At 47.2% G+C, this 27,903-nt stretch overlaps 1 protein-coding gene and 1 long non-coding RNA gene across 7 annotated transcripts in view; one reads left to right on the top strand and one right to left on the bottom strand.

The window, feature by feature from the left end:
- Positions 1-58: 58 nt before the first annotated feature.
- Positions 59-25,574, top strand: LOC109570784 (uncharacterized). Of its 6 annotated transcripts, XR_011560891.1 has the most exons (14): positions 59-184; positions 1,858-1,959; positions 5,017-5,136; positions 5,700-5,785; positions 6,676-6,763; positions 7,726-8,123; positions 9,929-9,981; positions 10,073-10,177; positions 10,760-15,293; positions 16,815-16,904; positions 17,310-17,385; positions 17,910-18,003; positions 20,072-20,223; positions 24,453-25,574. It is a non-coding gene; the product is annotated as an uncharacterized lncRNA (long non-coding RNA). The 6 variants fall into 6 exon arrangements; XR_011560893.1 differs by lacking the exon at positions 9,929-9,981 and having other exon boundaries at positions 19,975-20,223; XR_011560896.1 differs by lacking the exon at positions 17,310-17,385 and having other exon boundaries at positions 19,975-20,223.
- BRINP2 (BMP/retinoic acid inducible neural specific 2) overlaps positions 4,133-27,903 on the bottom strand; it is a 143,450-nt gene continuing 119,679 nt past the window's right edge. The window contains exons 4-8 of the mRNA XM_070768490.1: positions 26,191-26,399; positions 14,093-14,198; positions 10,790-11,026; positions 7,896-8,118; positions 4,133-6,098 (exon numbers count right to left, since the gene is read on the bottom strand). Coding sequence (XP_070624591.1) covers positions 4,982-6,098; positions 7,896-8,118; positions 10,790-11,026; positions 14,093-14,198; positions 26,191-26,399 — 1,892 coding nt within the window. The 3' untranslated portion in view covers positions 4,133-4,981. The remainder of the gene's footprint in view (positions 6,099-7,895; positions 8,119-10,789; positions 11,027-14,092; positions 14,199-26,190; positions 26,400-27,903) is intronic.

Raw genomic sequence — 27,903 nt, 5'->3', positions numbered from 1 at the left:
AGCCTAGTCATACCACCTGAATTTCCCTATCTTATCTTTCCAGATCTGGAGTGCAGGCCTTAGTTTCGTGTCTTGGATGGCTCCTTCAGTCCACAGTCTCTTGCTGTTCCTCTGCAAGAAGCAAGGACTCTTAGTGCACAGCAGAGTGTTGCCATGGTGATTATATAGTTTAAGGCCTTTGGAGGTTAGTGGTACCCAGATGCCTTTAACCTTTACCTGGAAGATGTTTTGCAGAAACTATCAGATTTATAAAGATATTCAAAGTCTAATTAGTGACAGGATGCTATAATTAAAAACCACTGAGCTGATAGAGTCATCAGGAAACTAGAAAGTTCATCCCTCCATCTCAGACGGAAACGTGTCTACTCCGTTTAGAGCTTCCCAGGGGAGAAACTTAAGTCTTTTGTCTTTCACTTGTTATAGCCACTGATTATTTTTGCTAGAAAAAAATCCCAGGAAAAGATGTAAGGATTCTTTCACCTATTTACTTATTTAGTCTGTGCTGGGTTTTCATTGCAGTGTTACAGGGGTTTCTCTAGTTGCAGTGCATGGGCTTAGTAGCCCTGTGGCATGTGGGACCTCAATTTTCTGACCAGGAATCGAACCTGTGTTCTCTGCATTATTACAAGACAAATTCTTAACCACTGGGCCACCAGGGAAGTCCCATTCTTGCCTCTTTAGTAGTCCTCTTCTGCTTTCTGGAAAATGGTCTTTGCTTCTCCACCCTCATACTTCCAAGCCCTGAACTGAGTCCTTGTCATCTCCCAAGATGCAGATGCCATTTACTGGCAGAGAGAGAGGTAGAGAAAGCAGATCCGACTGCTATTCCTAGTCCTGTTAATAGATACAACCTTGGCAAAGTTCCGTCACCTCTTGCTTGTGTCAGAAATCAGTAGACTGGATGATCTCTAAAAAACTTCCAGTTCCAAAAATCTAATCCTCTAGTTGGCCATTGAGCTAAACTTGACTATTTCTTCCTCAGTGTTATTTTATTTTTAAACAAAATATAATAGCAAAAAGGTCTCTTTTGTATGCAAGAGAATAAACTTACATGATGAAATTACATATACTAGAAGTGCTATTTTGGGGCAAGTCACCATGTAGGCAATGTCTTCTGTCCACTCAAGGCAGTTCTGCCCATCATGACCACTATTTTCATATTTAGTGAAATTTAGAAAAAATTCACTATTTTCATATTTCGTATCAGGAACCAGATCTGAACTATATTTGATACCCAGTATTAGAAGCAATCTTCATTTCTGTTTTTGGCTATGCATGCATAAGTATGCATTTTATTATCAGCTGCTGCTGCTGCTAAGTCGCTTCAGTCATGTCTGACTCTGTGCGACCCCAGAGATGGCAGCCCACCAGGCTCCTCCATCTATGGGATTCTCCAGGCAAGAGTACTGGAGTGGGGTGCCATTGCCTTCTGCATATTATCAGCAGAAGATGTTAAATATATAATTTAGTATTAGTGGTTTTAGTCTTGAGTATTAGGGCAGATTAGCATTTGATGTATTAGTTCTCCAGGGGTTACAATTAAAGCTTGAATTTCCAATTGTTATATCCACTAACTGAATTGTGATTTGGCTTTTAATTCCACAATGAGTTCACCAACACTGACAACCTAGTACTAATTAGTGACGATTCTTTATTTGCAACTGTCTGAGAATAGGTAAGTCACATCTTCTGATTATTGTAGACTCTTCAGGCAGACATTTGGAGATGGCCTTTCCTTATTATGGCATTTCTCAGCCTAGCTGTCTGAGAAACACATACTGAATTCAAGCCTTTAAAAGCCTCATAAGAAAACCTACACATTGTTTACTCTCCCTCTTCTTCCCACCCGCCTTCTAGAAGCTGAGTCTTTGGTCTGCTGCTTTGATCCAAACTCTTCTATACCAGCTACCCCATCACTGTCTCAGAACAGAGGCATCAGGCATCCATCACAGATGACAGGTGAGTAGGTCAAATATAAACTTGTCTACTACTATAATTAGTAATGTCTTTTAGGCCTTCTATCAATATGGTGCTTACTTCTTGGCTCAGATGGGCACTCCTAAATACTTACCAACCTGTAATAGTACTTTGGGGCTTCCCTGGTGGCTCAGCGGTAAAGAATATACCTCCCAATGCAGGAGATGCATGTTGAATTCCTGGGTTGGGAAGATCTCCTGGAGGAGGAAATAGCAATCTGCTGTAGTAGTCTTGCCTGGTAAGTCCCATGGACAGTGGGACCTGGTGGGCTACAGTCCATGGGGCCGCATAAGAGTCAAACACAACTTAGCAACCAAACAACAAAAATAAATACTACTTTCAGATGGAGTCGATACACTCAGCTTCATGGTTTAAACCTTGATGCAAGCAAGAGTTGGAAATCTTTGTAACTGAATGCATATATTTTCAAAACCATGTCACACCAGAATCTTCCCAGAGCTTTCCTAAGACAGAGTCTGAGATACGGAGATGTAGCATCCTTCCTAATAACCCTGTAGGTGGGCTCTTCCCTGGTCTGCTCTCCAATTCAGAGACTGACAGCTGAAGTCTCCCCCACCCTCAGCTGGGACACTGGCTCAGGCGGGATGTGAGCCCTCACATGCTGACTCAGTTCCCACTGGGACAATGACCTTCATGCTACTGAGGATCCAACTGCTACTTTTGTGCACAACACTTTCTCAATTGCTGTCCTCCACACTCTGAACATTGCTGTGTACAACGTGCCTTTCATCTGTGGGTGAAACCCTCTGCCCACCCATTCTGATGGCATGCAGGCAACCAGACTCTCCTGTCTGCCTTACACCTCTCAAACCCCATCCAGGAAAGCTATCAAAGCCTTACAACTAGTTGCAATCCCTTTCTCAACAAAAGCACACTGCTCTGGCACATCCACACCCCCACTGATGAAAATGACATCTGATGGCTCCATGTTCCACAGAAGAGGAACTTGATACAAACTCCCTGGAGCAAGCAGTGATTGAAGCATTAATAGGCACCCAATACCTGCGTTCGTCCCCACATCATTCCATCACTCTGGATTTCTACACTAAAAGCCTTTAGGGGAATTGTAAAGAATGAAATGCCCTAGGCTGCTTATGTCTACCAAGGATTTCAGGTCGTCTTGGATTGATGGTATAGTAATAGAATGCTGAATTCTTCTCTCTATACAACAATAAATGTAGATAGCCCTGGGAAGAGACACATGACCATCCTTTCTGTCTCCCAGTTCATTTTGTACCAACCGAGATGTACCACAGGTAGGGAATGAGGTACTTAGTATGTACCTGGTGACTTCTGCCTGAATAAAATGGGGGTTGTCATGCCTACTCATTGTACTTGGATCACGTGGAGAATAGATAGGGAATTGTTCTCCAAAAGATTTGCTATGAAATGCTTCTCATACCACCTGAGGGAGGCACTAAGGCAGAATGATGAATTATTCTGTGTGGCTTATGTCAAACCTGCTTTTTAGGCTGGGGAAGTAGTCATCAGATAGAAGGGAGAAAACCAAGGCCATCACTGCATGGTTCCCAATTTTAGCAAATGGAGATCCCAGACCATAAGATGCAGAGTATGGAAAAGTCTCCTGATGTCCGCAGCATGGTGGGCAAAGGGGAGCCCCCCTCCCCCCCCACCCTTGGCAGGCATCTACCCTAGACCAATGGCTGCAGTTTTCCTAGAGAGTAGGAGCTTTCATACTCTTCTCTGGATAGTAGGAGGTCTTGGTTCTAGGACCTGTGTCAGCCCTCACACCTGGGATAAAAGGTGTGGGATGAGCTGATAATTCTCTGGAAGAGTTCTGCCTCACTCCATTCTTTATCGAATGTCCATCTCAACCTCTCTGTCTCTCTCTCACACACACAGTCAAGCCAGACATGTCTTCACTTGTGTGTTCACTAATCACCCAGCCTCCTACACAGCAATATCCTCCATCCATGGGACACCCACATGTCACACACAGAGCAATTTTTAAAAATCCAAGCAGCCCAGGAAACTATCCTTTTCTTCTTTTCGCTCTCATTTTTCCCCTAAAAAAAGGTCTTTTTAAAAAATATATGTATTAAACCAGATCAGTTTTACCTCATATGTTCATGTTGCTGGAGCTGATTGACAAGAAAAACAATCACAAAATAAATATTTTTGTTGGTTTTTTCTTTTTTCTTAAAAAAAAGAAAAACATTTCCCTATACATGGTCTCTAACTTGACAGAGCTGCTTTCTTGGACAGAACAGATGCTGTTGGAAGAGGCGCTCTGACTGGACCATGAGCAGAACATGGAGGCAGCCAGGCCCTGAAACTGGGGAGGTCGAGGAAGCAGAGGAGCTAAGGGAGCGGGTGGGAAACACGGCTGCCTGCCTGCCCTGAGCGGTCCTCTGTGGGCGGGGGCCGGGGGTGGGGGGGGGGCTGTCGCTTGTTTCCCAAGGGAGCCAGCTTGAGGGGCAGTCCGTGTCTGGAGAGCTCAGTGGAGGCAGCATACAAAAGAGTAAGAACCAACGTGGGGAAATCACGAAACAGCGCCATTTTAAGAAATCTGGTTAAAAAGAATACAAAAGTGACTCCACGGAGGGGGAGGTGGTGTTCCTACCCCTCCTGTTGTTCTGTGTTGTTCTCTTAAATGATAAGAATCACTTTCAAGGATTTGTGTGTTGCTGGGTTTGGCTGGTTCTTTCACTGAATCTCTCCCTTGGCTCCTCTCCTTCAACTGCATTCATTTGAGAAAGCACCGACTTTACAGCTTCAGGGCTGCTGAGTGGCCGCCTCCTGGTGCGAGTGTGTGTGTGTGTGTGGGCACGTGTGTTGTGCATGTGTGCAGTGGTTGCTTCTCTCTCTCCTGCCTGCTTCAGTCCAAGCCCCGAGGTCCCATCTGCTGGGTTCTGACAGTCTTCAGGGAGCACCCTGTTGGCACTAAGATCAGGGCTTGGATGAACTCCGCACCCTGGATTCATGGGTCCCTTCCCTGCCCGGTGCTGGAGTGGGTCCCCCATTAGCTACAGAGTTTGCCAGTCTCATATTCCACAGGGTTTGGCAGCTTGGAGTTGAAAGCCCTCAGAGAAGACTGGATCCTGCCCACCTCGTTGTTGGCCAGCTTGAGCCGATGCCGGAGCAAGCAGGAGAAAAGGTCAAGCCGGACCTTGCCAGGTGGAGAAAGCTGGTTGACCCGGTCCCTAAGCTCAATGAGCTGCAAGAGGGCGGAGTCCTGGGAACCTTGCGTGTATGGGTAGTCTAACTGGAGAATTAAGTCCCGGATGGCATCTGGGTCAAAGGGCAGGCTGTAACCAAAGACCTGCAAGGTGTTGATTTTCATATAGCCCAAGTTCTTGGAGGGATCGGTCATCTCCAGGGGCTCGTAGTAGATTGTCTCGTTGGAGTTGTCATCCAGGGACTTGATTCGGCTCCGTAGATAAACGTGGACCGTCTCAAAGAAGGTCTTCCACCTGTTGCCCAAGGTGATAGTCCAATTTTGGCACTGGGCGGCTGCGTCCACGTTAGTCCTCTCCCAGTCAGGAAAGTTGCCCTCACTCACGGGCATGAACCAGCTCTCAGAGTGGCTGCCCCCAAAGGGGTTGACGTAGATGGCCATGACAGGCTCCAGGGTGCTGTTCTTGGTGAGGCAGATCTGCAGGGACAGGGCCAGCATCACGTGCACCAGCCCAGGCTTGTACTTGTTGCTCTTGAGGGTGAGCAGCATGCGCTTCCTCCAGGAGGGGTCGAACCAGCTGCCCAGACGCATGTCGTTGCTGATGAAGATGGAGTGCACCTCGATGCGGCTGTCCCGCTTCTGCAGCAGGTACTTCAGCTCTAGGTCCTGCAGGTCTGTCTCCAGCCCCAGAAAGTTCTCCAGGGACTCGGCTACCTCGGGGCGGCACAACCCCTGGGCGAGCACGTAGCCCGGGTTGCAGCTCCCGCAGCGGGTACTGTTGTCTGGGGCACAGTGGGCACAGGCGGGCCCTTCGCCCAAGGCACAGGGGATGGGGCCCTGGCAGGAAGACTGGTCGTAGGGGCAGGTGCAGCTGTGGCTCTGTTCCAGGAAGGTTCCAGGGAAGGTGCTCTCCCCACAGTAGAGGAGGGACTGGATACGGTTCCACCAGTAGGGCAAGGACCTGTGGGAGGGGAGACAGAAATGAAACAAGAGTCATAGGAAGCCACACACTGCTAGGGAAGTTGATGAGGAAGATAAGAGCCCCAGGTTCTCTGAATGAGGGAAACCCTACTGTACCACTTTGGGATGACCAGCACGGCCTGGAGCTGGGTATCTGATGGATCAGCATCAGAAAGATCTGACATCAAATTTGCACTCATCCCTCCCAAGTACCACCTCATTCCCTCATTCAAAAGCCTGCAGAAGAGCTCAATGTCTTCCATATCCAATCTAGTTTTCAGCCTCTTACGTAAGATCTTCCAACAACTGGCTCTCCAAACTTCCCAATGATGTGCCCACCTCGTTCCCTCTTCACAATCCAGATCTGTCCTTTCTAGAACTCTCCGGTCAAGGACAGGACTTCTCTATGGTTGGCTCCCTCATTTCAGTTCTTATGATACCTCCTCAAAGAGGTCTTCCATGACTCCCCTCAAAAGCACCACCCAGCCCCTCTCTGTCATATCACGCTGCTTTGATGTGATCCACAGCCATGATCAGTATCAAAATGGATTGTGTTTGTTTACCATTGACTTGTTCAGAGATGGCTCCCCTGCAAATGCCACAAGAGCAGGGAACTACATTCTTCACCAACACATCTTCAGAAACTAGGACTGTTCCTGGTGCCTGGTAAGCATTTCTTAACTATTACTTGGGGGGAAAAAAAAACCTTTCTCAAAAGCCCTTGCTGGTCTGTCCTCTCCACTCATGTGTCCCTTGTCACCTGGGCCTCAGTTAGAGGTGTACCTCTGGGTTCCTGTGAGGGCAGCACCCTCTCCTGGAAGGCTCTGGCTCACAAGCACCAGCCCACTTTCATCTCCTCCTGGACAATCTGGTCAAGACGTCCTTCTCCCAGATGGCTTTTCTCTTGGACCTTTGCTATTATTAGGACATGTCTTCGATTTATGTTCTACCAACATGAATTTGAGCTTCCCAGGTGGAGCTAGTGGGAAAGAACCTGCCTGCCAATGCAAGAGACATGAGAGATGCTGCTTCGATACCTGGGTCGGCAAGATCCCCTGGAGGAGGGCATGACAACCCACTCCAGTAGTCTTGTCTGGAGAATCCCCATGAACAGAGGAGCCTGGCGGGCTACAGTCCATGGGGTCACAAGAGTTGAATACAACTGAAGCGACTGAGCACGCAACATGAAATTAAGTAGCTGCTGCATAGTAATAATTTTCTAGCTTTGATGTTCCTATATATTTATTATATCTTTCCAATTAACAAATGCTCTCACTGCTTAATCTTAGGCCATATAAGGTAGACTCAACAAAGGCTTGTTGAATGCATGTGTGAATGAGTGATGGATGCTTGAAGGCCAGTGATGACCCAGCCCCCTCTGTTCCTAAGGACACAGCTCCCTTCGCTCCTGTGACTCAGAGCAGAGTTGCTGTTGGAAATGATCTATTGTGTGTGTTTCTCATCATACATAATCAGTGTGTGAGCTTTAACTCCACCCTTTCCTTTCCTCAAAGACTTATTAAAATGGAAATGAGTGAGTGAGAATTAGAGTATTATTAGAGTAACATTCGAATCGACTATAATTTATATAAAAGTAAAATTAGCTTCTCTTTTTTTTTTCACTTCAGACACATCTCATAATTGAGACTGAAGCGCAAGTAGGTCAAGATAACGGGAGCCTCTGAAAGGCCACATGTGCGTCCGCAAGCCCAGCTCTGCCGTGTTGGACAGGGGCCCTCCAGGGCCTCAGCCACTTTCGTGGGTGGCGTGGCTCTGGCTCAGACACAGGGGTGCTCACCTCTCCTTGGGCAGACGGAAGCGGGGCTGCCGGTGACAGCGCTTGCAGAGGTTGAAGAGCCGGCGGACGATGCGATGGGTCTTCTTGAACAGCACTCGCAAGCTGGCTCCCAGCTGCTGGTAGCGGTGCTGAAGGCTGGTGTCCACCGCCCAGAACTGGGAGATGGCTGTGGAGTTCAGGAATCTGTCATCCGGCAGCCGCTTCAGCAGGGCCTGGAATTCCTCTGTGGTAAGGACACATGGGCTGAGCTGAGGGGGTGCCCTTCAGACCCTGGGTGGGCAAGAGCCCCCTCTACCCCCAAGACCCAGCTTGCCCATCCATCACTGTATGAGGCAGGAGGCTTCACACCATTCTCCCAGGACTTTTGATTTCTTTCTTTTTAAACAGCTTTACTGAGAAAGCTGTTTATGATTGACATACCATAAGATAAGGCTCCAGGATTCTTTCCCCTCTACCCTAATATACTTCTGAATTTCAAAAAACATCTCTGTCACCACCCATGTGGCCAGTGACCTTGGGACGCATCTCTTTTGCCATTAATACCTCCTTATAAATTACGCACAACCTTCTTGGATCACACCACAGCCCCCTTAGGGAAGCTGGTTAAGGTGAGGGTGGGCAAGACTGGCAAATGTGGGCACAGAAGACAGAATACCCACCTCAGAAGTCTTAGAAGGCTTTCAGTTCCTGAGACCAGCCTCTCCCCCCAACATCCTTCTCTCTGACTCTAGCACATCCTTCCTCTCTTTTGAGATTCACCCCTTGACCAGATTAAGGACTTCCTGTAGTTCAAACAGTAAAGAATCTGCGTGTAATGCAGGAGACCAGGGTTCAGTCCCTGGGTGGGGAAGATCCTCTGGAGAAGGGAATGGCAAGCCATCCAGTATTCCTGCCTGGAGAATCCCATGGACAGAGGAGCCTGTCGGGCTACAGTCTGTGGGGTTTCAAAGAGTTGGACGTGACTGAGCGACGAACACACGCACCTTGGCTAGATACCCATACTTTTTTGAAGTTAGTCCAGAAGCAGAGTGCTTTCTGGTTCTTAGTTCCTTCTACAGGTCTGAGTTCTCCTCAGAGCTTCCTGGGAACAATGTGTTTTCTGAAGTCATGCTCAGATCTCTGTCCACAAATCTGCTTTCACTTAGGACCTGCAGCCATCAGGTCTCCTGATAGCAGTCCGAATAGCCCTCCTTCACTCGTTAGCAGTAACTCAGTGCTGAGAGCCCATAGTCCTTGCCTCCATACTCGAGCATCCCACTACCGTCTGAACTACCTTCCCATACTACCATCCCAATGCCACCACCCCGGTCCAGTGCAGCCAGGGTTGCTACTCTCCTCAGCTACTGAATACCTTGTCTAAGACTTGAGCTGGCAGTGCCTGGGTCCTCCACTCTGATTCTGATTTCTCCAGCCCCTGGTTCTTCATCCCCCACCCAGATAACTGGAAAAATCACACCTAGTAATGACATTAACAACTAGGATATGCATAATTCTTCTTATAAAACACTTAAGTATACAAAATGGCACAGAGAATATCAAAATAAACTCCCACAAGTCCACCACCTAGATCTTGCCATCTTGCTATATTGAATTCAGATTTTTTTTGAAGAAATGGGCAAAGCAAATATACTTGAAGGCCCTAAACTTCCCCTCTGTATTTATCTAGATGTAACTACTCTCTTGAATGTTTTCTTTATCGTTATCATATATTTTTTAACATTTTCTGTGAATACATTTATCCATGAAAATATTAAGTATTGGCTAGTATGTTTTTAAACATCAAGTAAATAGTACTAAATATGCATTATGTTAATAATGTATTATAGTATTATATATAAGTATTACATAAATATAAATATGTAACACATAGCCTTTTTCATTTGCCTTGTTTTATCCAATATTGTTTTCTGAGACATAACTATTATTCATGTAGTAGTGAAATGTATATCATGCAGAGTTCTTTATAATTTCATCCACATTGTTCCATATGAGTCTTCCATCCACCGATTGCTATCATTTTCCTACATTTACAGATGAAGAAATGGAGGCACTGAGTGGCTGCATGGCTAAACCAGTCATACAAAGGGTCAGTAATAGAGAGTATTAGGTCTGCCCAAGATGTTACAGCAAAATACAACAGAATGGATGGCTTATAAACAACCAAAATACATTTCCAGGGGCTGGAAGTCTAAGGTCAAGAGGCTGTGGCCAGGTTCTGGTGAAGGTCCTCTCCTGAGCTGAAAATGGCCGAATTCCTGCTGGATCCTCACGTGGTGGAAGAGGTAAGGGATCTCTCTGGGACTCCTTTTATATGAGAGTGCCAGTCCCATTCATGAGGATTCTGCTCTCATGACCTAATCACTTCCCCAGGTCCCCACCTCCTAATACCATCACCTTGGGCATTAGATTTTCAACATATGAATTGGGGGCAGAGACACAGACATTCAATCTGTAACACAGAATAAGAACTCAAAACCCAGTCCTCTGAGTCTAAGTCTCAAGGTGACACTGATATCAGTTATACTGGCACTAAGTAAGCAGTCACCAGCATGAACTAGTGACTCTAGAAACATGCTATGCACCTCACTCATTCAACCAATATTCACCGTGCACCTGACGTGCAGGGACGGTGGACTCTGTGGCAAACAAGATAGATGAGGTTTATGGCCTTGATTATATTTACCTTAGCTTGAAATGCATCTCTTTGGTAGGTATTAGGTCTATTTGCATATACAACAAAAGAAAACGACTGAGACTTGGGGTGGTGATATAACCTGCTAGAGGTCACAGGCCAGTGATGTGGCTGAGTCAGGAACCAAGCTGAGTGTCCCGTGGAGTACCTCATGGCCTCCTCCCATTCACAGGGAGGAAATCTGGGCCAACCCACTGCTCACCTGACTCCTCGAACTGCCGGTTGTGAGTCGCCCAGGAGTCCTGGATCTGCAGCAGGCTGTCCTCCATGGCCTGGATGTCGGCGTCAGGACAGTTGCATTCTGGGAAGGTGGGGCTGCACTTGCACCAACAGTCATTCCCCTTGCAGATGAGCTCGCCCTCGGAGCTGCAAGTGATGTAGCTGAGTGCAGCGGCCACAAAGCGCTCACGCAGGTACTCGGGCAGCAGCACCTGCAGGCCTAAGGAAAAGATGGATCAGGGAAAACTGCCGGGCAGGACCCGTGGGTACTCGTCTTCCCACACCCGAGGCTGCAGAGTCCCTGGCTGGAGTTCTGCTGACTTGTACATCCTGGGTCCAACGATGGGCACCCCAGGCCCGATCCTGCTAAGCTGGTTGGGACAGAGGGTTACTGCTACCCCTGTGACAGATGGGGTACGTCAAAGCTCAAGGCTTGGTTGAACCCCCACATCAGCCAAATTGAGAACATGCCTATCAAATGAATGGGCTTCTTGGCTACACGTCAGCATTTCTAGGATAGAAATGCAACGGTGTTTCAGATAAAGGAAGAGCTTAGAGTCCTCATGGGGGAAAAACATCAAGGCTTGTTGGACTTTTTGCTCTGCTTCCAAGGGCCATTCTATCCCTAACTTCTCTGAGATGAGCAGCGGGCCTCCTAGGATATTACTAAATGCTGACCCTCCTGGGCCTCCCACCTTAATCCTGAAGACCAAGGAGGCTGCCCTGCTTAGGAGGTACGGACAGGTGTTGTGGGTATGTAGTGGCCAGGTATGACACCAAGTAATACTTCCCATATATGACTGCAGGTAACACTTGTGGTCATACCGAGGCTCTTATAGGTGAGGAAGTCCAATCCTCATGAGCACAGTGGTCTGCCCAAGTCACAGTGCTAGTAAAGCCACTTGGTGTCAGACTGTGCCCTTGTCCCCTTGGGTCCTACCCAAGGGGTGTCAGACTGGCTGCCCATCTCAGGCTTTCACTCTTGATGAGATATGAAAACAAGGTGGTGGTAGATGCCCCAAGTTAAATATAAATGCTCAGCTCCTTTCTAATTAGCTGCCTCTGGTCTTGAATATAATCCACTCAGTTACTCCAAGATTCAGTTTTCCTACCCATCTGTGGTGCCTGCTTGCGAAGTCACTTCAGTCATGTCTGACTCCTTGCAATCCTAAGGACTGTAGCCCACCAGGCCACTCTGTTCATAGGATTTCTCAGGCATGAATACTGGAGTGGGTTGCCATGCCCTTTTCCCAATCCAGAGATTGAAACCATGTCTCTTGTGTCTCCTGATTGGCAGGCGGGTTCTTTAATACTAGCACCGCTGGAGTGGTGGACATTGGTTTATCAGCAGCAGGATAGACTCCTAGTTGGCTTCTAGCTAGACATGGTGGCTGTTGGAAGCCTATGAAGAGGTCAGTGAATCACAGGTATGCCTTGGGATGCAAGCTGGCCAGGTTCGAGGTAAGACCCACAGGAGGCTCCCTGAATAGGGACCCTAGGAGACACTGTGCCAGGAGAGTGAGGGACGAGAGGACTTCTGGATGGGATGGGCTCCCCTTTCATCAAATATCTGCCGGCTCTTTATCGTCACACCCTTGACCTTGGCAGGAAACCAGAGTCCAAAGGATGTATGCTGGTGTCAGCAGACCTTAAAATAAAACTTAGAATTGCAGCTGTAGTAGATGTTTGTTGCTCTTGTTTGAGATCTACTCCTGTTCAGAACTGCTCCTACGTTTCTCTTTCCTGACGATGTCCCTGCAGTGGCACTTGGGCAGCCCTCCCCATGTACCCTGTCCACACGTGCTTGCTTCCCACACTCACCCCTCTCCAAGCCCTTTCCTCTCACCTCCCCCATTAGCTCCCTCCTCCTCCCCATAACATTTCCCATTGCTATAAAATAAGTGCCCTGAGCAATGTCTGCATGAGTGATGGGCTATAAAATTAAATGGCATAAACTATTCCAAATGAACCACCAGACACTCTGAACTTCACTCATCACTAATTTCCAGACACAAACCCAGTCCACCCAGGGACCTAGGAGAAGAGGGATGCTAATTGCATTGTGAGGCTTTTAAGAAAGGAGGCTTTTCCTCCTTTTTATTATGTTTCTTGATGCCTAAAGCATTCAGGGGTTGCATCTGACTTAGGTTGGCTGGAATTTGTCATCGTAGATCCTGGGTGAGGGCTATTGATTTTATAATACCAAGACAATCATATCTTAAACAGAGTTCAATTCCATTAGGCCTTAAGAAGAATGAATGTTCCCCACTGCCAAACAGCTCTGACTCCATCTACATAGCTCTGCCCCTGGGATGCTTGGGGAACACCTGAGTGCATCCCCTTATCTCCCAGCCTCCAGACCTAGTGTCATTCCTGTTCCTTTTGCCTTTCTGTTTCTGCTTGTTCTGTCCCCGGTTGAGGCTCCCATTCCTTTCAAACTCTTCTCCTGGCTTTGATCTCCCACGGAAGGATGCAGACTAGTAACAAAAGGTAGGGACCATTCTCAGGATAACCAGTAGCCCCACGTTTTGTGTAGCTCTTAGTTGAGCTAGAGACGATGTCCCATGATCACTCTGCAAAGACCAGCTGTTCCCCACTGTGTCCTTAGGATAAAGCAGAGGGTTCTTTGGACAACAAGGGAGATTGCCCAGCTAGATCAAGGCATAGAAGGATGGGTGTGCTCTTACAGTAGCATAGTGACAGAGATCTTGGGCAGGACTGGGAGGTAGGAGGATTCAGGTGTCAAGTGGTTTGAGCAATGATTGAGGTGTAAAGTAAACCATGAAAACCAGAAGTTTTCTCCAAAGAGTGATGGGAAGTTGTTAATTACAGGTCCCAGAACTAAGGGTTCAGTTCAGTTCAGTCACTCAGTCGTGTCCGACTCTTTGCGACCCCATGAATCGCAGCATGCCAGGCCTCCCTGTCCATCACCAACTCCTGGAGTTCACTCAGACTCACGTCCATTGAGTCAGTGATGCCATCCAGCCATCTCATCCTCTGTCGTCCCCTTCTCCTCCTGCCCCCAATCCCTCCCAGCATCAGAGTCTTTTCCAATGAGTCAACTCTTTGCATGAGGTAACCAAAGTACTGGAGTTTCAGCTTTAGCATCATTCCTTCCAAAGAAATCCCAGGGCTGATCTCCTTCAGAATGAACTAGGGGTAGTTCTTGTCTTTGGAAGGGTTTAGCCAAATGGGGCAGATGGGACCTTTTCCTTTGGGTGATCTAAACTTTTTCTTTTTTTTAACCAGCTATGGAAAGTGTGGAAATCACCACAGGGTACCTTACCGAGCAGCTGCACCTTGTTCTCTGGACTCTGTACCAGAACAGAGCTGACTGAGTCCAGGTTGTCGTAGTTGCTGCAGCCCAGGGGGCCAGTTCTGGTCTCCGTGACCTAGAGAAGGAAGGGCGGGTTTAGACAACAAGCCAAGGCTTTCCCTTTGCCCTGCTCTCTTCCGGTCAGCCATTCTCAGGCTCTGTGTCCTGTCCTGGACTGGCCCAAGGAAGGACATGGCTCGTCCTACCCTGGGAGCATGAAGCCACTTTTCCCCTTGTTCTGAGACGGGGAATATCAGTGGTGTAGGGCTGGCAGCAGCAGCTGTCCAGAAGTGCAAGCCTTTCAGAGAAGCCAGGGGGACTTTGTGTCTGAAAAAAAGAAACTCAGTATAGGAAGAGGAAGCTGAGCCTCCACACTGAAGTTCCCCCATCTCCTCCCCCAGAGAAAGACCGGAGGCCAGATGCAGATGCTGTCAGCCCACTGGCCAGCCCAGCTGTAGCCACTTGATGTGGTGCTCACAGGCTTTAGGGATCCCAAAGATGAAACACACTAGAGAAATATGAGTTATGAGTATTATTATTAATATTAAACATTTAAGTTCCACCTCGGCACTGAGACGTCCTTAGAGAAAATCAGCCGTGGGCTTACTGCATATTTTAATAAGTATATTAAATATACATAATCTCTTATAGCTATGTAATATTCCAAAACACCACAGAGTCATGTTAAAATATTATAAAGTTGGACTATCAGTTTTTCCCTGATGTTTAAAGTATAAGATGAAAAATGGGGAGCTTTAAATGCACTGAAATAATTATGTAATAAGACTGATGGGGACCTGAGGCCCTTTCTTTTCAGGATCTCTGGAGGCTCTGCCAACAATCAATCAACCAATCAACTGGTATTTATTGGGCAGCCACTGTTCAATTCCCTGCAATTTATCAAACATTCATAGAGTGCCTTTCTCAGAGTTCTTCAAGGAAGTGGGCTCTGATACCTCTGACCTTCTCGCCTAGCTCCAGGCACCTCTGCTCTGCAGCAAGAAGATGACTTGGAGTTTTTCATCCTTTTCTGCAAGTATTTAAAGCCTGAGTCCTCCACACATGAAAGGCTCCATAGAGGTCAACTCATAGTTATTTTGCTCATGAGGTCGTCAACAGCAATTAATGCAGTGGCTGGCACCTAATACGTACTCAATAAATTAGAGTGTGTGTGAGTAATATGTTTCAGGCTTTGAGGGGTGGAGAGGTAGACACAAAGATGTACAGGTTATATTGTGTATCCTCCAGGAGGTTACAACCTATGGGAAGACAGGTACATACCCAACTGATTGATACACCTCCAGGTGGGGAAGAGGCAACGTGTCATAATGAGCCCTGAGGAAAGTGCAATTCTAAGCAAGGGAAGGAGTTTCAGAGGAGAGAGCAACTGAGTTGTTCCTTCAAGATGAGTAAAACATGGACAGGAAGAGAATGGAGGGGAAGTACTCTCAGAAAAAGAAGGGGCGGCATGATCTACAACATATGGGCTTGATAGTGTGAGATGTAATGTGTCTGCCACTCTGCCAGTTATCACAGTGAATTCCAAAGTGTAAGTGACATCATTAAAGAGAATTTAGTATAGTTAGTCCTGAAAACTACATTTGGAACACAGTAAATGAGAGATGGTGTGATACTAATACAGTGAAGAGAGAGAAGGGAAAAAAACGTTGTTGCTTAAAGTAGTAGGAAAAGGCTTCATGGAGGAGGTGATCCATAAATTGGTCTTAAAGGATAAGAGCGAAGAGGAGAATTGGAAGAGAAAGACTACAGGGCAAGCAATAGATCCTGGGCATGAAAAGCAGCAAGACCCAGCCTGGATGGGGAATAGGATCAAGGCCATGACAGAGGCAGGAAACCCCTTTACAGTTCCCAGGCTCATCCTCCAAGATCGTCCCATTTAACCTTCACACTAACTCTGAGACAGATTGCACTACTATCATGTTTCAGGGAAAGATACAAGGTTTAGGAAGATACTGGGCCCAAAGACTCAGCACTATTGAGTAGATGAGACAGGATTTTGACTTCTGAATCCTCAGACTTCAGTTCCTGGCCCCAGTGTCTCCTTTGAGGGCATATCAAAGGGCTGCTGAAAATGGAGTTAAATGCATGTAGATGACATCACTCTAAAAAACAAGTGTCAACAGACCAGTTCATCCAAAACATTTTAGTGATCTACCCTCTCTGCAGAAGGTGAACAAGGCATAAGACAAATTGTATAGACTTCTTTTATTTTTTATTGGAATATATTTGCTTCACAGTGTTGTGTTAATTTCTACTGTACAGCAAAGTGAATCTGCTATAAATATACCCATATCCCCTCTTTTTTGGATTTCTTTTCCCATTTAAGTCACCACAGAGCATTGTATAGAGTTCCCTGCTATATAGTAGGTTCTCACGAGTCATCTAATTTGTGCATTGTATCAGAAGACTTTAGATATTATGATTACAGATGAGGAAATCAAGACCAGATAGGTTAAGTGATTTCTTCAAGGTCACACAGTCAGCTGCAGGGCTATGGTTCATTTGACTCACTCATTCTTTCTTTCACTCATTTATTCATTTATGAAATATTCCAGGAGAATCCAAAACTCACAGTGAGCCAGTCACAACCATAAGGAGTTTACAGACAAGTGGAAACATGTTTATACTGACATAATCCCAGTGTTACACATGAGCCTCCCTCCCTCCACAGGTGGGCACTTGGTGCTGAATAATGTCTCTGTATTGAGTGAGTTGGCGACTGGCTACTGCAGTGAGAAGGCAGAACCAGGATTATTTCAAGGTAAAGCTTTCTTTATCTATATGGTGCAAAAATTCCTATAGGAGCTGTGGCCAAGGACTAGCCCAGCTATTCGGGGAAGCCTGTCTCTCTTGGAATGGAGTGGGCTGAAAGACAGAGTGGGATGGGGGTGTGTGGTATTTGGGAGGTCTGCCTGTCCCCGCCTCCAGGTAAGCTGGCCACCACACTGCCACTGAGTTCTGCACTGGCTTTTCTACCCACCCACTCCCAGCATTGGGTCCATGCAGGGAGAAAGCTACATGCCTTATGCAGAAGTAGGACAACTCCCAAGGGGGCGAACAGAGCACAGCAACTTTCCGCTCTTTCATTCCACTCTGTCCCTCCCTCCCTACCACTGATTCATCTGCCCCCTCCCCAACCCCACCACCATCTTGTTCAACATTCTAGGGCCGGCTCCCATGCAATTTTCTGACCTTTACTTGCCCATTTCCGAAGATCCGTTCTAAAGAGAATAATCAATTAGGTGAGTCATTGAAAGGGTGTGTGTAGCTCTACTTTGTTAATTGCAGCACAAGGATGGGAACAAGGAACAGATAGAAACTGCGATCCCCCTGTTCATTTCTTGTTAGAGGGAATTATTCAAGCCAGATCTCCACAAGTGAGGAAGGCTCACTCAGGTTTTACCAGATCCCAGAGTCACTGCCCTTTCCATGGCTCCTCTGCCCTGAGCCACCTCTGACCTCCCAGAGAAGCAAGGAGGTGGGAAGCAGGAGGGGAGCTGTAGAGGGTCCTCTTGAGATGGTGCCTGAGCACTGACTTGACAAGCAGGATGAGCCAAGGACCCCCGAACCTGTGGAGTGATGAAAGTCCCAGAGTCCCTGGCAGGTTGGTCCAGGAAACCCTGTGTCTCTCCCTGTAGAAGAGGCAGACAGCTTTGGTGGATTATAAAGAGGGCCAGCAGAGGTAATGGAAAGTGCAGCTCAAAGAGAGCCTCAGATAAGCTTTCAGAAAGAGAAAATAATTGTGTGCTAATTGGTCTGTTGACAGAAACCATCCTGCCTTCAGAAAGCCCTGATGGATCTCAGGTTCATTAGCACATCCAATTTTCCATAAATGCCGGATTGTGCAAAGCCTCATTCGGGTGAGCCTGCTCTCCTCCCCTTGCCCTTCACTCTCTGGCTGCTCCCATCCTACCTGGTGGGGAGGGGGGCTGGCTTGCTGCACAGCTAAGCTCCAGTAAAATGGGCTTCTAACTGTGGCGATAGGGCTGGCCAGAGAAGCACATCTGAGAGTGTGTGGGATTCAAAGAGCTGCAAATTGAATCCCAGGCTGCTACAGGCAGGAATCTGGACAAGTCACTTTAAGGATGCTTATGAGAACAGCTCCCTCTTGCCATCCTGAGGTCTATGCAAAATTGTGTGTGGGTTCTTTTCAGGCAGTTCAGGAGCCTCTCAGACTCCCCGCCAATTCCTTCCTCAGTCTTCAATTAAGTAGAGGGTGAGTCACAACTGGGGTTTCCCAGGTGGCGCTAGTGACAAAGAACCTGCCTGCCAGTGCAGGAGATAGAAGAGGTACAGGTTCAACTCCTGGATGGGGAAGATCCCCTGGAGGAGGACCTGGCAACCAATTTTGATATTCTTGCCTGGAGAATCTCTAGGACACAGGAGCCTGGAAGGTCACAGGCCATAGGGTCTGCAAAGAGTCGGACACAACTGCAGTGACTTAGCATGCACACATGAGCTACAACTACAAAATACGCCCCTGCCCTCTTCTGGGCTTTTATCCCTTCCCAGGAATTACGGATAGGATGAATCTGTGTTCAGCCCTTTCCAGTTTGCAAAGTGTTTTCATGTAAACCATATCATTTGGTGCCACCCGATCCTACAGCAGAGTAAGGGGTGATATTCACCATATGTTATTCACAGTGTGTATCAGCAGGGAGGGGACAGGGGTGTGCTCACTAATCAGAAGAAGTGTCAGCTATAGGGCCATAGTGAGGTGCAATGATCCCAACGTGCATCAGTCCTCTGGTTACTATTCGGGGAGATCCTGGGGTTCCAGGAAAGGGATAAAGGTGGTTAGAGCGGCACATAGCAGACTACATGAAGATGACTCACCACTGTATGGTGGCCGAGTCAGCTGAATCTCAGTCCTGTACAGGTGAGTCAAATAGTTGGTAAATCCAGGTCATAGAGTTTAATAACTAACGTCTCAAGGTCACAGGAATAGTAAATATCAAGGCTGAAACCCAGTCCCTGTCTTCTCACTTGAGGAAGTTCCTCTCCCATTAAACCAGGCAGCCTGCCAGCCCCATCAGGCACTTTAGTGGGTGTCTCACCACACACCCAGCACCGCGAAGAGACCTGGAACTGTATGCGTATGACACTCCCTGCTGCCTAAGCCCGATGTTGCGTGTGGGGAGGTGGAGACAGGCGCAGAAACAGCTGCAGTCTAACGTGACACATCCTGGAACAGAGATACGTACTGCCCACGGCAAACCTTGCACCAGAGGGGGTGTTCAGTGGGGTCTTGGGCATGTGTTAGATAAACAAAAGTGGGTAGGGCGCCTCTTTCTTGCCGTTAGTGAAAAGAAGTTGCTAACAAAGGGTAGAAAGTAAGAGCACCTCTGCTTAGAGAAACAAGAAACCGGCAGATTGACTCGAGAGTTTTTCCTTCACCAAAGTTGAGCAGGTGGGCAGACCCCCTCACCCCCACCTACCTCCACCCAGAATACTGACTGCGCTGGAAGCCAGCTCATCCCCTGTAAAGGAGCCTTCAGTAGAGGAAGCAGGTGGCAGGGGCTGCAGCACCAGCAGTAGAGTTTGAGCTCGCAAGGGTGTGCTACTGTGGGGGGGTGGGGTGTGGGGGTGCTGTCTGGATTTGCAAGTGCTGGGTGTTAAAGCAAAGAGGTGGTCTCCAGTGGGGTACCATTACTATCAGGATGGAATGGTCAGGTCAACCATATGGAGGGAGCAGAGCCATGGGATGGGATGCCAACACCTCCCTTTGCTCCCTGGTCTAGGGTATGCCCTTTAGCAAGGACTGGGTTATACTGAGAGGTGGAATAAGACACTAAATGCCCTTTTTTTTCATGGTTCTCTGAACTATATAGCCCATGGGGAGCACCCATGGTGCTCCCAAACAGAAATAACTCCAGGTCAAGTAGCCCAGTGGAAACTGAACAAGTCATCTTCCCACCTGTGACTCAGGAATTCCAAGAATAAGCTTCTGAGGATGGTGGCCCCTCTTTGGAGGAGATGGACAGCGACTCTAGTTCTAGGATGTGCATCTACAGGCGTATAACAGACAGGATTTGAGTGCCTGCCCACCTCTCACTGTCACCACAGTCCTTGCTAAAGAGGTGAGTCCAGGAAGCCATGGCTGAGATAACTCCCCGTCTTTGTGCTGGACTAAGGTGAATCCTGAACCAGGTTCCTCTGGGGAATTCAGAACTATGATACTGGCCAGGTGAGGGAAAACTTAAGGGGTAATTAGGGAGACTTATGAAATTCAGAGTAACTAAAGCACCTACTATGTACCAGGAGGAGAAGGCAATGGCAGCCCACTCCAGTACTCTTGCCTGGCAAATCCCATGGACCAAGGACCCTGGTGGGCTGCAGTCCATTGGGTCGATAAGAGTCAGACACAACTGAGCTACTTCACTTTTACTTTTCACTTTCATGCACTGGAGAAGGAAATGGCAACCCACTCCAGTGTTCTTGCCTGGAGAATCCCAGGGACAGCAGAGCCTGGTGGGCTGCCGTCTATGGGGTTGCACAGAGTCAGACACGACTGAAGCGACTTAGCAGCATGTACCAGGAACTGAGACTGCTACAGTGAACAAGAGAGGGCTCTTTGTCCTGATGGCACTGGCTGAGACAAAACAGAAAGGTAACGTTCAGCCAGGTCCAGCTTCAGAGCAAGAAAAAGCTAAATGCAGGCTGAAGTCCGTGGCATACAGAAAGTCTAGAATAAACAGAGGCAAGAACTTGAACTAGAGAAGCAGGAAGGTGAAGCAGGTAGAGATGAAAATGTAGAGATGTATTACAACAAGAAACAGAGCATCTTGGGAGTGTTACTGTCCTTTTACTATGCCCATGGGTCTACACTGGATCCAGTGTCTTGTTTTTAAGAGCTCTGTTATCCTTCACCAGAATCCTCTTAGCAGACAGTCCTGACATTCAAGCTACCTTTTTCTTTCAACTTAACATGCTCACATGCAGTTGCACACACACTGAGCCCAACCTTTGTGATAAGTGGGGTCCGTGACTCATTCACCCAATGAACCTTGACTCATGACCCATAATGTGGCAAGCTCTGTACTCCTACTGGGAACCAAAGATGCCTAAGACCCAGTCCCTCCCATAAGGACCTCAGAGTCTCAGAGGTCCTCTTGTTAATGAGCACTCAGTTCAAATGACAATCCCTATAAAGGAGGCATGCTTGAAATACCGAAGAGGGGCATTTAACTACTTTGGCAGTCAGGAATGGCTTCATGAAAGAGTTACCTTTTTGAGCCAAACAAAGAAGGGGTAGGAAGAGCCACTCAGGTAAACAGACAACCATTGCAAGCAAAAAAGAGCAGGTGCTGGGGAAGGGAGACACAAGAAAATGGTATAAATGGTTAGTGAAGGGTTGTGACAGGGGCCAGGGCAGCGGGGGAAGCAAGGGTTGAGAAGAGTGTAAAAGGATTGCTTGGAGCTAAAACTAAGAAGACAACAGGCACAGTAGGTCTTCAATTGCCTTCCCATCTTGTTAAGCAGAAGAATTATTCCTTTTCAAGGTCCAGTTGCTCATGCTGTCTATATATTTTCTTATTAGATCTTCCCAGAAATCCTTCACAGTAGAAATTATTCTGATTGTTCAATGATTTTAGAAGGAACTAATTAGAGCTCAGAGAAGTTTGGTAAGTTGTTCAAAGCCTTGCCATGAGCTGAGCTCAGACTCTTGGGTTCTTTCCCATGCATCACACTACCTCCCTGAATGGGAGATGAGCCATACCCCATGTATAGTCAGGAACCACTGAAGGAGTTTAAGCAGTGGAATGATATGATTTGTACTCATGCAAGCAGCATAGATGATGAATCAGGGAGCAGAGTGGAGAATGAGGATGGGAAGACTAATTATGCAAGAAAATCAGGTAAGAGTTGATGATCTTCTGAATGGCCATGAGCACAGAGAGGAGGCAATAAGTGAGCTGAAGACATGACATGCAAGGGAGTGATTCTAGTGATGGATCTAGGGATCTAAGATGGACAACGAGGCCCTGGAGGAATGATAGAGAAAAGTTGGTCAGGTCAAAGGCTAGAAAGGGACATTAATGGGACCACGGGGTTATTCATCCAGGTCTACCTTTCATGAATGGATAAGGCCAATTCTTCTTCAACTTTAACACAGCCCACTAGAGGGTTGGAGAGGGGGCTTCTACATAGCTCTGTCTTCTTAGTAAAACCCACTCCATGCTATTACAGTCCTTCTTTTATCAGTTTAAGCTGAGACACCAGCCTCCAAAATGTACCCCAAGTCTGCCTGAACATCTGTCTTCCTCCTCTCTCAGACTCTCACCCCAGACCCTGGACATCCCCCAACCTGAGCCCTCCTCTCCACTTATGCTCCATCATGCCCTCTGAATCTCATGATCAGTCCTGGCAAGAACATCTATAACCTCAATCTATTCTCAGGAGTCCACCTCACCTTTTGGTCCTAAGCACAACTTGGCAGCTTCTGAGGATGTGTCTCCCCCACAGTCTTCTCTAGGACCAATGGTCCTCCTTCCTCTCTAACCTCTGGCCCCTCTGAGGTCAGAACCCTCAGGACTATCATTCACTACACCTCCATATCGCAGTCTATTTTTCTTGTTACTCCCTCTCCCTAAGGATTTTCAGAGTTTAGCTTGCTTATCACCATCTTTCTTACCACAAACAGATCTGAATCATCCCTGATGACTTCAGCATCCACGTAGGTGATCCTTTAATACCCTGCCCTCCCCACCTCCTCATCTTGTCCTCCAGTGAATCCCATCTTGGCCTCCCATGCCTATGGTCATGCCCCAGAACCTGACCCTCTGTAACTGCTATATTAAACATCACACACTTGTACCTCCTCTAGTCTCTTCCCTGTAACAAGTCATCAAACCTATTTAGGCTTCCAATCTTTTGACCTAGTCAACTTTTCACTTTCTATCATCCCCTAATGGTTTCAAATCCCTTGATCCATCACTATAATCACTCTTTCTATATACTTTCAACTCTCTTGCCTATTTTTCCTTTCATCTTGTACACATACACACACACACACACACATATCTTGGTTTAATTCAACTCTCCATCTATCTCATGCTTGTCTGAACATGAAGGGCTGAATATAGCTGATAAAACTCACAACTCTGCTGATTGGCCTCATGTAACAATTATGACCATGGGCCTCAAATGGGCCTTTTGTGCCCCTCGACAATTCACTCCATTTATCTAGTCAATTGATAACCTTAACTCTCTGAAAAACCATTTCATACATTCTTTTCTCAGCAATTCCTTCTTCCATTTAGCCACGGACTTAGCTTGTTTCATCAAGGAAATGGAATAAATCAGAAGAGAATACCCGTGTCCCCCACCATCACAGCTGTCTTCTCACTGCGTGTGTGCTGTGTGCTCTGTACTGCCTCGTGCTACAAGGGATGCAGTGTCTGTGCTCCTATGTGAGGCCTGCCACGCCACTCCTGCCTGGAGTAACCACCTCTCTCACCTCCTCAATTGCTTCGGCAGTCATCTCCCGTCTCTCCTGCACCATGATTTCCCCCCTCTCTACTGAGTCATTGTAATTAACATACCAATATCTTGGAATATCTCCCATTTTTAAAACAAAAACACAAGCTCCCTTGATCCCACATCACTCTCCAGCCATCACCTATTTTTCTATTTGCCTTTATAGCACAACTTTTCAAGGACTGTCTCCATGATTCTAATGCTCACTCCACTCTCTCTATTGAACCTTTTCTACTCAGCCTTTTATACCTTTCATGCCACTGAAACTACTCTTATTTAGGTTACCAGTTACCTCCACACTGCCAGGTTGAAGGTCATATTCACAATCTGACTGCTTAAGTTGCCTGCTCCTTCTTTTGGAAAGCCCTTTCTTCACATGGCTTTGTAATCCAACTTTGGTTCTCCTCTTACCTTTATGCTCTGTCTCAGCTTCCTTTGTTGAATCCTCCTCATTTGGCCCATTGCTGAAAACTGATGTACTTCATGATCCAAAGCCCTAGGTCCAGTTTATCAGCAGCATTCAGTCCTCAAGTGATCTCACTTCATCCTTTCCTATAGTTTTAAATACCAACTACACATGTGGATATATTTGCATGCCAAACTTACATCTCCAATATCGACCTCTCTCTTGAAATCCTGGTGTGTATAGCTGATCGCCTGTTAGATATCTAATAGGAATGTCAAATCCAGTGTGTCTAAAACTGAACTCTTGATTTCTCATTTCTTTCAGATCGGCACCTTGCCCCAGTGTTATCTGTTAATGAAATCACTGTTCATCATGTTACTCAGGCCAAAAATCGTGTGGTTAATCTTGACTCCTTTCTTCCAGTTTCTTACCTGGATAGGCTCTACCATCAAGTATAACCTGAACCTGGGAGCTTCACATCAGCACTATTGCACCAACTTCATCCAAGTCACTGTTGTTCATCTTGGCCAGTGCAGTAATGGGTCCACTGGGCTCCAGGAACCCCCTTCTCTCATCAGCAATGCCCTCATGGTCTGGCCCCTGCAACCACTGTTGCCTCATCTGCCTCTTCACTCTGACTCCACTCCAGCCACACTACCGGTGCTCCTGGATCATACCAAGCACACTCCCACTTAGGGCAGTTGCACTCCCTCCCTGCTCTGTCTTGAATGCAGTCACTCAAGATACCCTTGTGACTCACGCCCTCGCTTCACTGATATCTCTGATCTGGTCTTCCCTAAAGTACCATGTTCCCATCACCCTCTATACTCGTCCCCGACTTTGTGTCTTTCTACCAATAATCCCACCCAACATTATCTATGTGTTTAATTATGTCTCCACCACTAGAATTTCAGCTTCATGAGGGGAGGGACCTTATATGTTGTAACTCACTTTTGGATTCTCAGTGTACCCAGAAGAGTGCCTGACACATAATAGGTGTTCAGTAAGGTTGAATTGGCATATGCACATTGCTGTATGTAAAACAGATAGCCAAAGAGGACCAACTGTATAGCACAAGGAGCTCTACTCAATACTCTGTAATAACTTATATGGGAAAAGGATCTGAAAAAGAATAGATATATGAATGTGTATAACTAAATCACTTTGCTGTACACCTGAAACTAACACAACATTGTGAATCAACTATAATATAAAATTTAAAAAATTTTGAATACTTATTGAATAAATGAATGAATGAACAAAACTTCCTTGTGATTCTTGCGTGGGATAAAAGCAGAGTATAAGACTGATTCTGAACAGCCTCACTCTATGTTTAGAAGTAGAATCTCCAGTGATCCCAAGTATCATCACTACTCTTCTCTTCCCTTATACAACATGAACTGTCCTAGAAATCTTCTAGAGAACATGGGATGGACGTTACAGTTATTTAAATCATAGGAAGTATTGAGCTTTTCAAATATACATGAAATCCCATCACTCCTCTGCTTGTTTTCTACTGTGCTTTGACTTATATTAAAAGTCTTATCCCAGCCATGTGAGCCGGCTCCAGCCTACCTCTGAACGTCATCTTGCACCAGCATCTTTCTTGCTCACCTCTCTGGAGTCACAGCAGTCCTGGCTTTCACCATGGTTCCTGCCTCAGCACCTTAGCACTTACCATTCCCTCCTCCTGAACACCCTTCCCTCAGATCTACACACAGCTGGCTTCTAAGTATTCAGACCCCAGTCTAAACCCCAAGTGCCCTCCCCTGCCCCTCTCGCCTCAGAAGTCTGCACCTATGACCCTGTTTTCCCCTTACATCATAACCTGGAGTGACTCTGCTGACTTTTACAAGTTTATTATGTTCATTCCCCCACTATAATGTGACCTCTGGAAAGCAGTGGCCCTGGTTGCCTTTCGCTGAGGTTCCCTCAGTGGGAGCCTGCCTTAGGGAAGATGCCATGTGGCCCTTTGCTGCAGAAGGAAGCGCCTGCCCAGGCTTTAGGGCTGGTTTAGGGCTGTGCCCACATCAGAAAGTTGCTTTCCGACTACCTTCAGTCAGGCCCAGCTGACGTGGAGCTGGCGAAGACCCAGGCCTCCGCCTGGTGTCTCTGCCTGCCTGTCTCTGCCTGCCTCCCCCAGGACCTCTCAGGCCCTTACCTTGATGGCCCCCGTGGCTATCTGGATGTGGTGCAGCCGCCGCAGGGTGCTCTCTCTGTCGATGAAGTAGGAGGCTGCCAGCTGGTGCAGGGTCTCCAAGGACACGGCGGAGCTGTTCCCACTGCCCCCGATCACAGAGGCACTTCCTGCCGTCTCCGACTTCCGGCTCAGTTTCCGCTTGTCCACAAAGATGGTCAGGGACTCTTCTCCTACAGCAAACAACATGGGTGTCCTGGTGAGGCCCCCAGCTCCCCAAGCCCCTACCCGTAAGAACATGAAACCCTCAGACTGAGCCTTACTGTGGCCCCTGCTGACAGCCTTTTCCCATCCCTACCATGCTCGGAGCACTCTCATCAAACTGCACCACAGCAGAAGGGCATCACTGCATGAGAGGCCAGCCTCCTCCTCCTCACTTCTGTAATCTCCCAAAGCTCATCCCCCGCCCCTCCAGCTTATCCATTTAACATCCTTTATTGATCTCTGTCTCAGGCAATCCACCTCTATGGGGAAGATAAAATTCTCTCTCTCAAGTTGTTTATAAAGAATCACCGTGGATATTTCTGCTCCCTAAGAAAGGGCAAAAGCCTTGAAGCTCAACCTCCCTTTTCCCCCTCAAACACTCAACACCTACGACATGTCAGCAGCTGGCCTGAACCCTTGGCGTGTTCCTTTGTAGTCCATAAGACAGTGAGCTAAATGTTATAATAAAGCCTGCTTTCTTCTTTCCAGGACAGAGAGAACTCTGCCTCTTTCCAGCTCTCAATTCTGCTCTGGGTCCTAGCCAGAGGTTGTACCACCCCACCTTTGCCTCCATCCAGCCCGGAATCATTGGAATCTGTTTGGCTGGTTACCAGTCTCTACAGAGTGGTAGCAGAGAGATCAGGAACTTAATGAACATTTACTTTTTTGCCTATGTGTCTGGGCTTCCCTGGTGGCTCAGGCGGTAACGAGTCTACCTGCAATGCAGGAGTGCGTGGGTGCTAAGTCACTTCAGTCGCGTCCAACTCTGTGTGACCCTGTGGACAGTAGCCAGCCAGGCTCCTCTGTCCCTGGACAAGAATAATGGAGTGGGTTGCCATTTCCTCCTCCAGGGGATCTTCCCCACCAGGGATTGAACCCAGGTTTCTTATGTCTCCTGCATTGGCAGGCTGGTTCTTTACCACTAGTGCCGCCTAGGCTGCCATGAAGGCGACGCAGGTTCAATTCCTGGGTTGGGAAGATCCCCTGGAGGAGGAAATGGCTACTCATTCCAGTATTCTTGCCTGGAGAATGCCATGGACAGAGGAGCTTGGCAGGCTACAGTCCATGGAGTCACAAAGCACTGGACATGACTGAGTGGACATACTACTGTAGCCACAGCCAATATTAGGATATGGAGAAACTTCAGGGTTAGATGGCTCAGTCAAAAGAAAACTGGGAGCGCCCCCTGCTGGCAAATTCTTAGTAAACGTCTGTCCCCCAACCTCCTTACGCTACAACCCCCTCCCCAAGAGGATGCTTATAAGCAAAGAGCAATGTTCTGGCAATGAAATTGGATGTCAAGAGATTACACTGTTGACAAATGCACCAGAAGGAGAACATTTCCCAGTAAAAAAAAAAAAAAAATGATGGGGAACACATGTATACCTGTGGTGGATTCATTTTGATATTTGGCAAAACTAATACAATTATGTAAAGTTTAAAAATAAAATAAAATTAATTAAAAAAAATTTT

This window comes from Bos indicus, chromosome 16 (assembly GCF_029378745.1).
Source record: "Bos indicus isolate NIAB-ARS_2022 breed Sahiwal x Tharparkar chromosome 16, NIAB-ARS_B.indTharparkar_mat_pri_1.0, whole genome shotgun sequence".
NCBI classification, from domain to species: domain Eukaryota; kingdom Metazoa; phylum Chordata; class Mammalia; order Artiodactyla; family Bovidae; genus Bos; species Bos indicus.
Note: the sequence above shows the minus strand (reverse complement) of the source record. Positions and strands in the feature narration are given on the sequence as shown.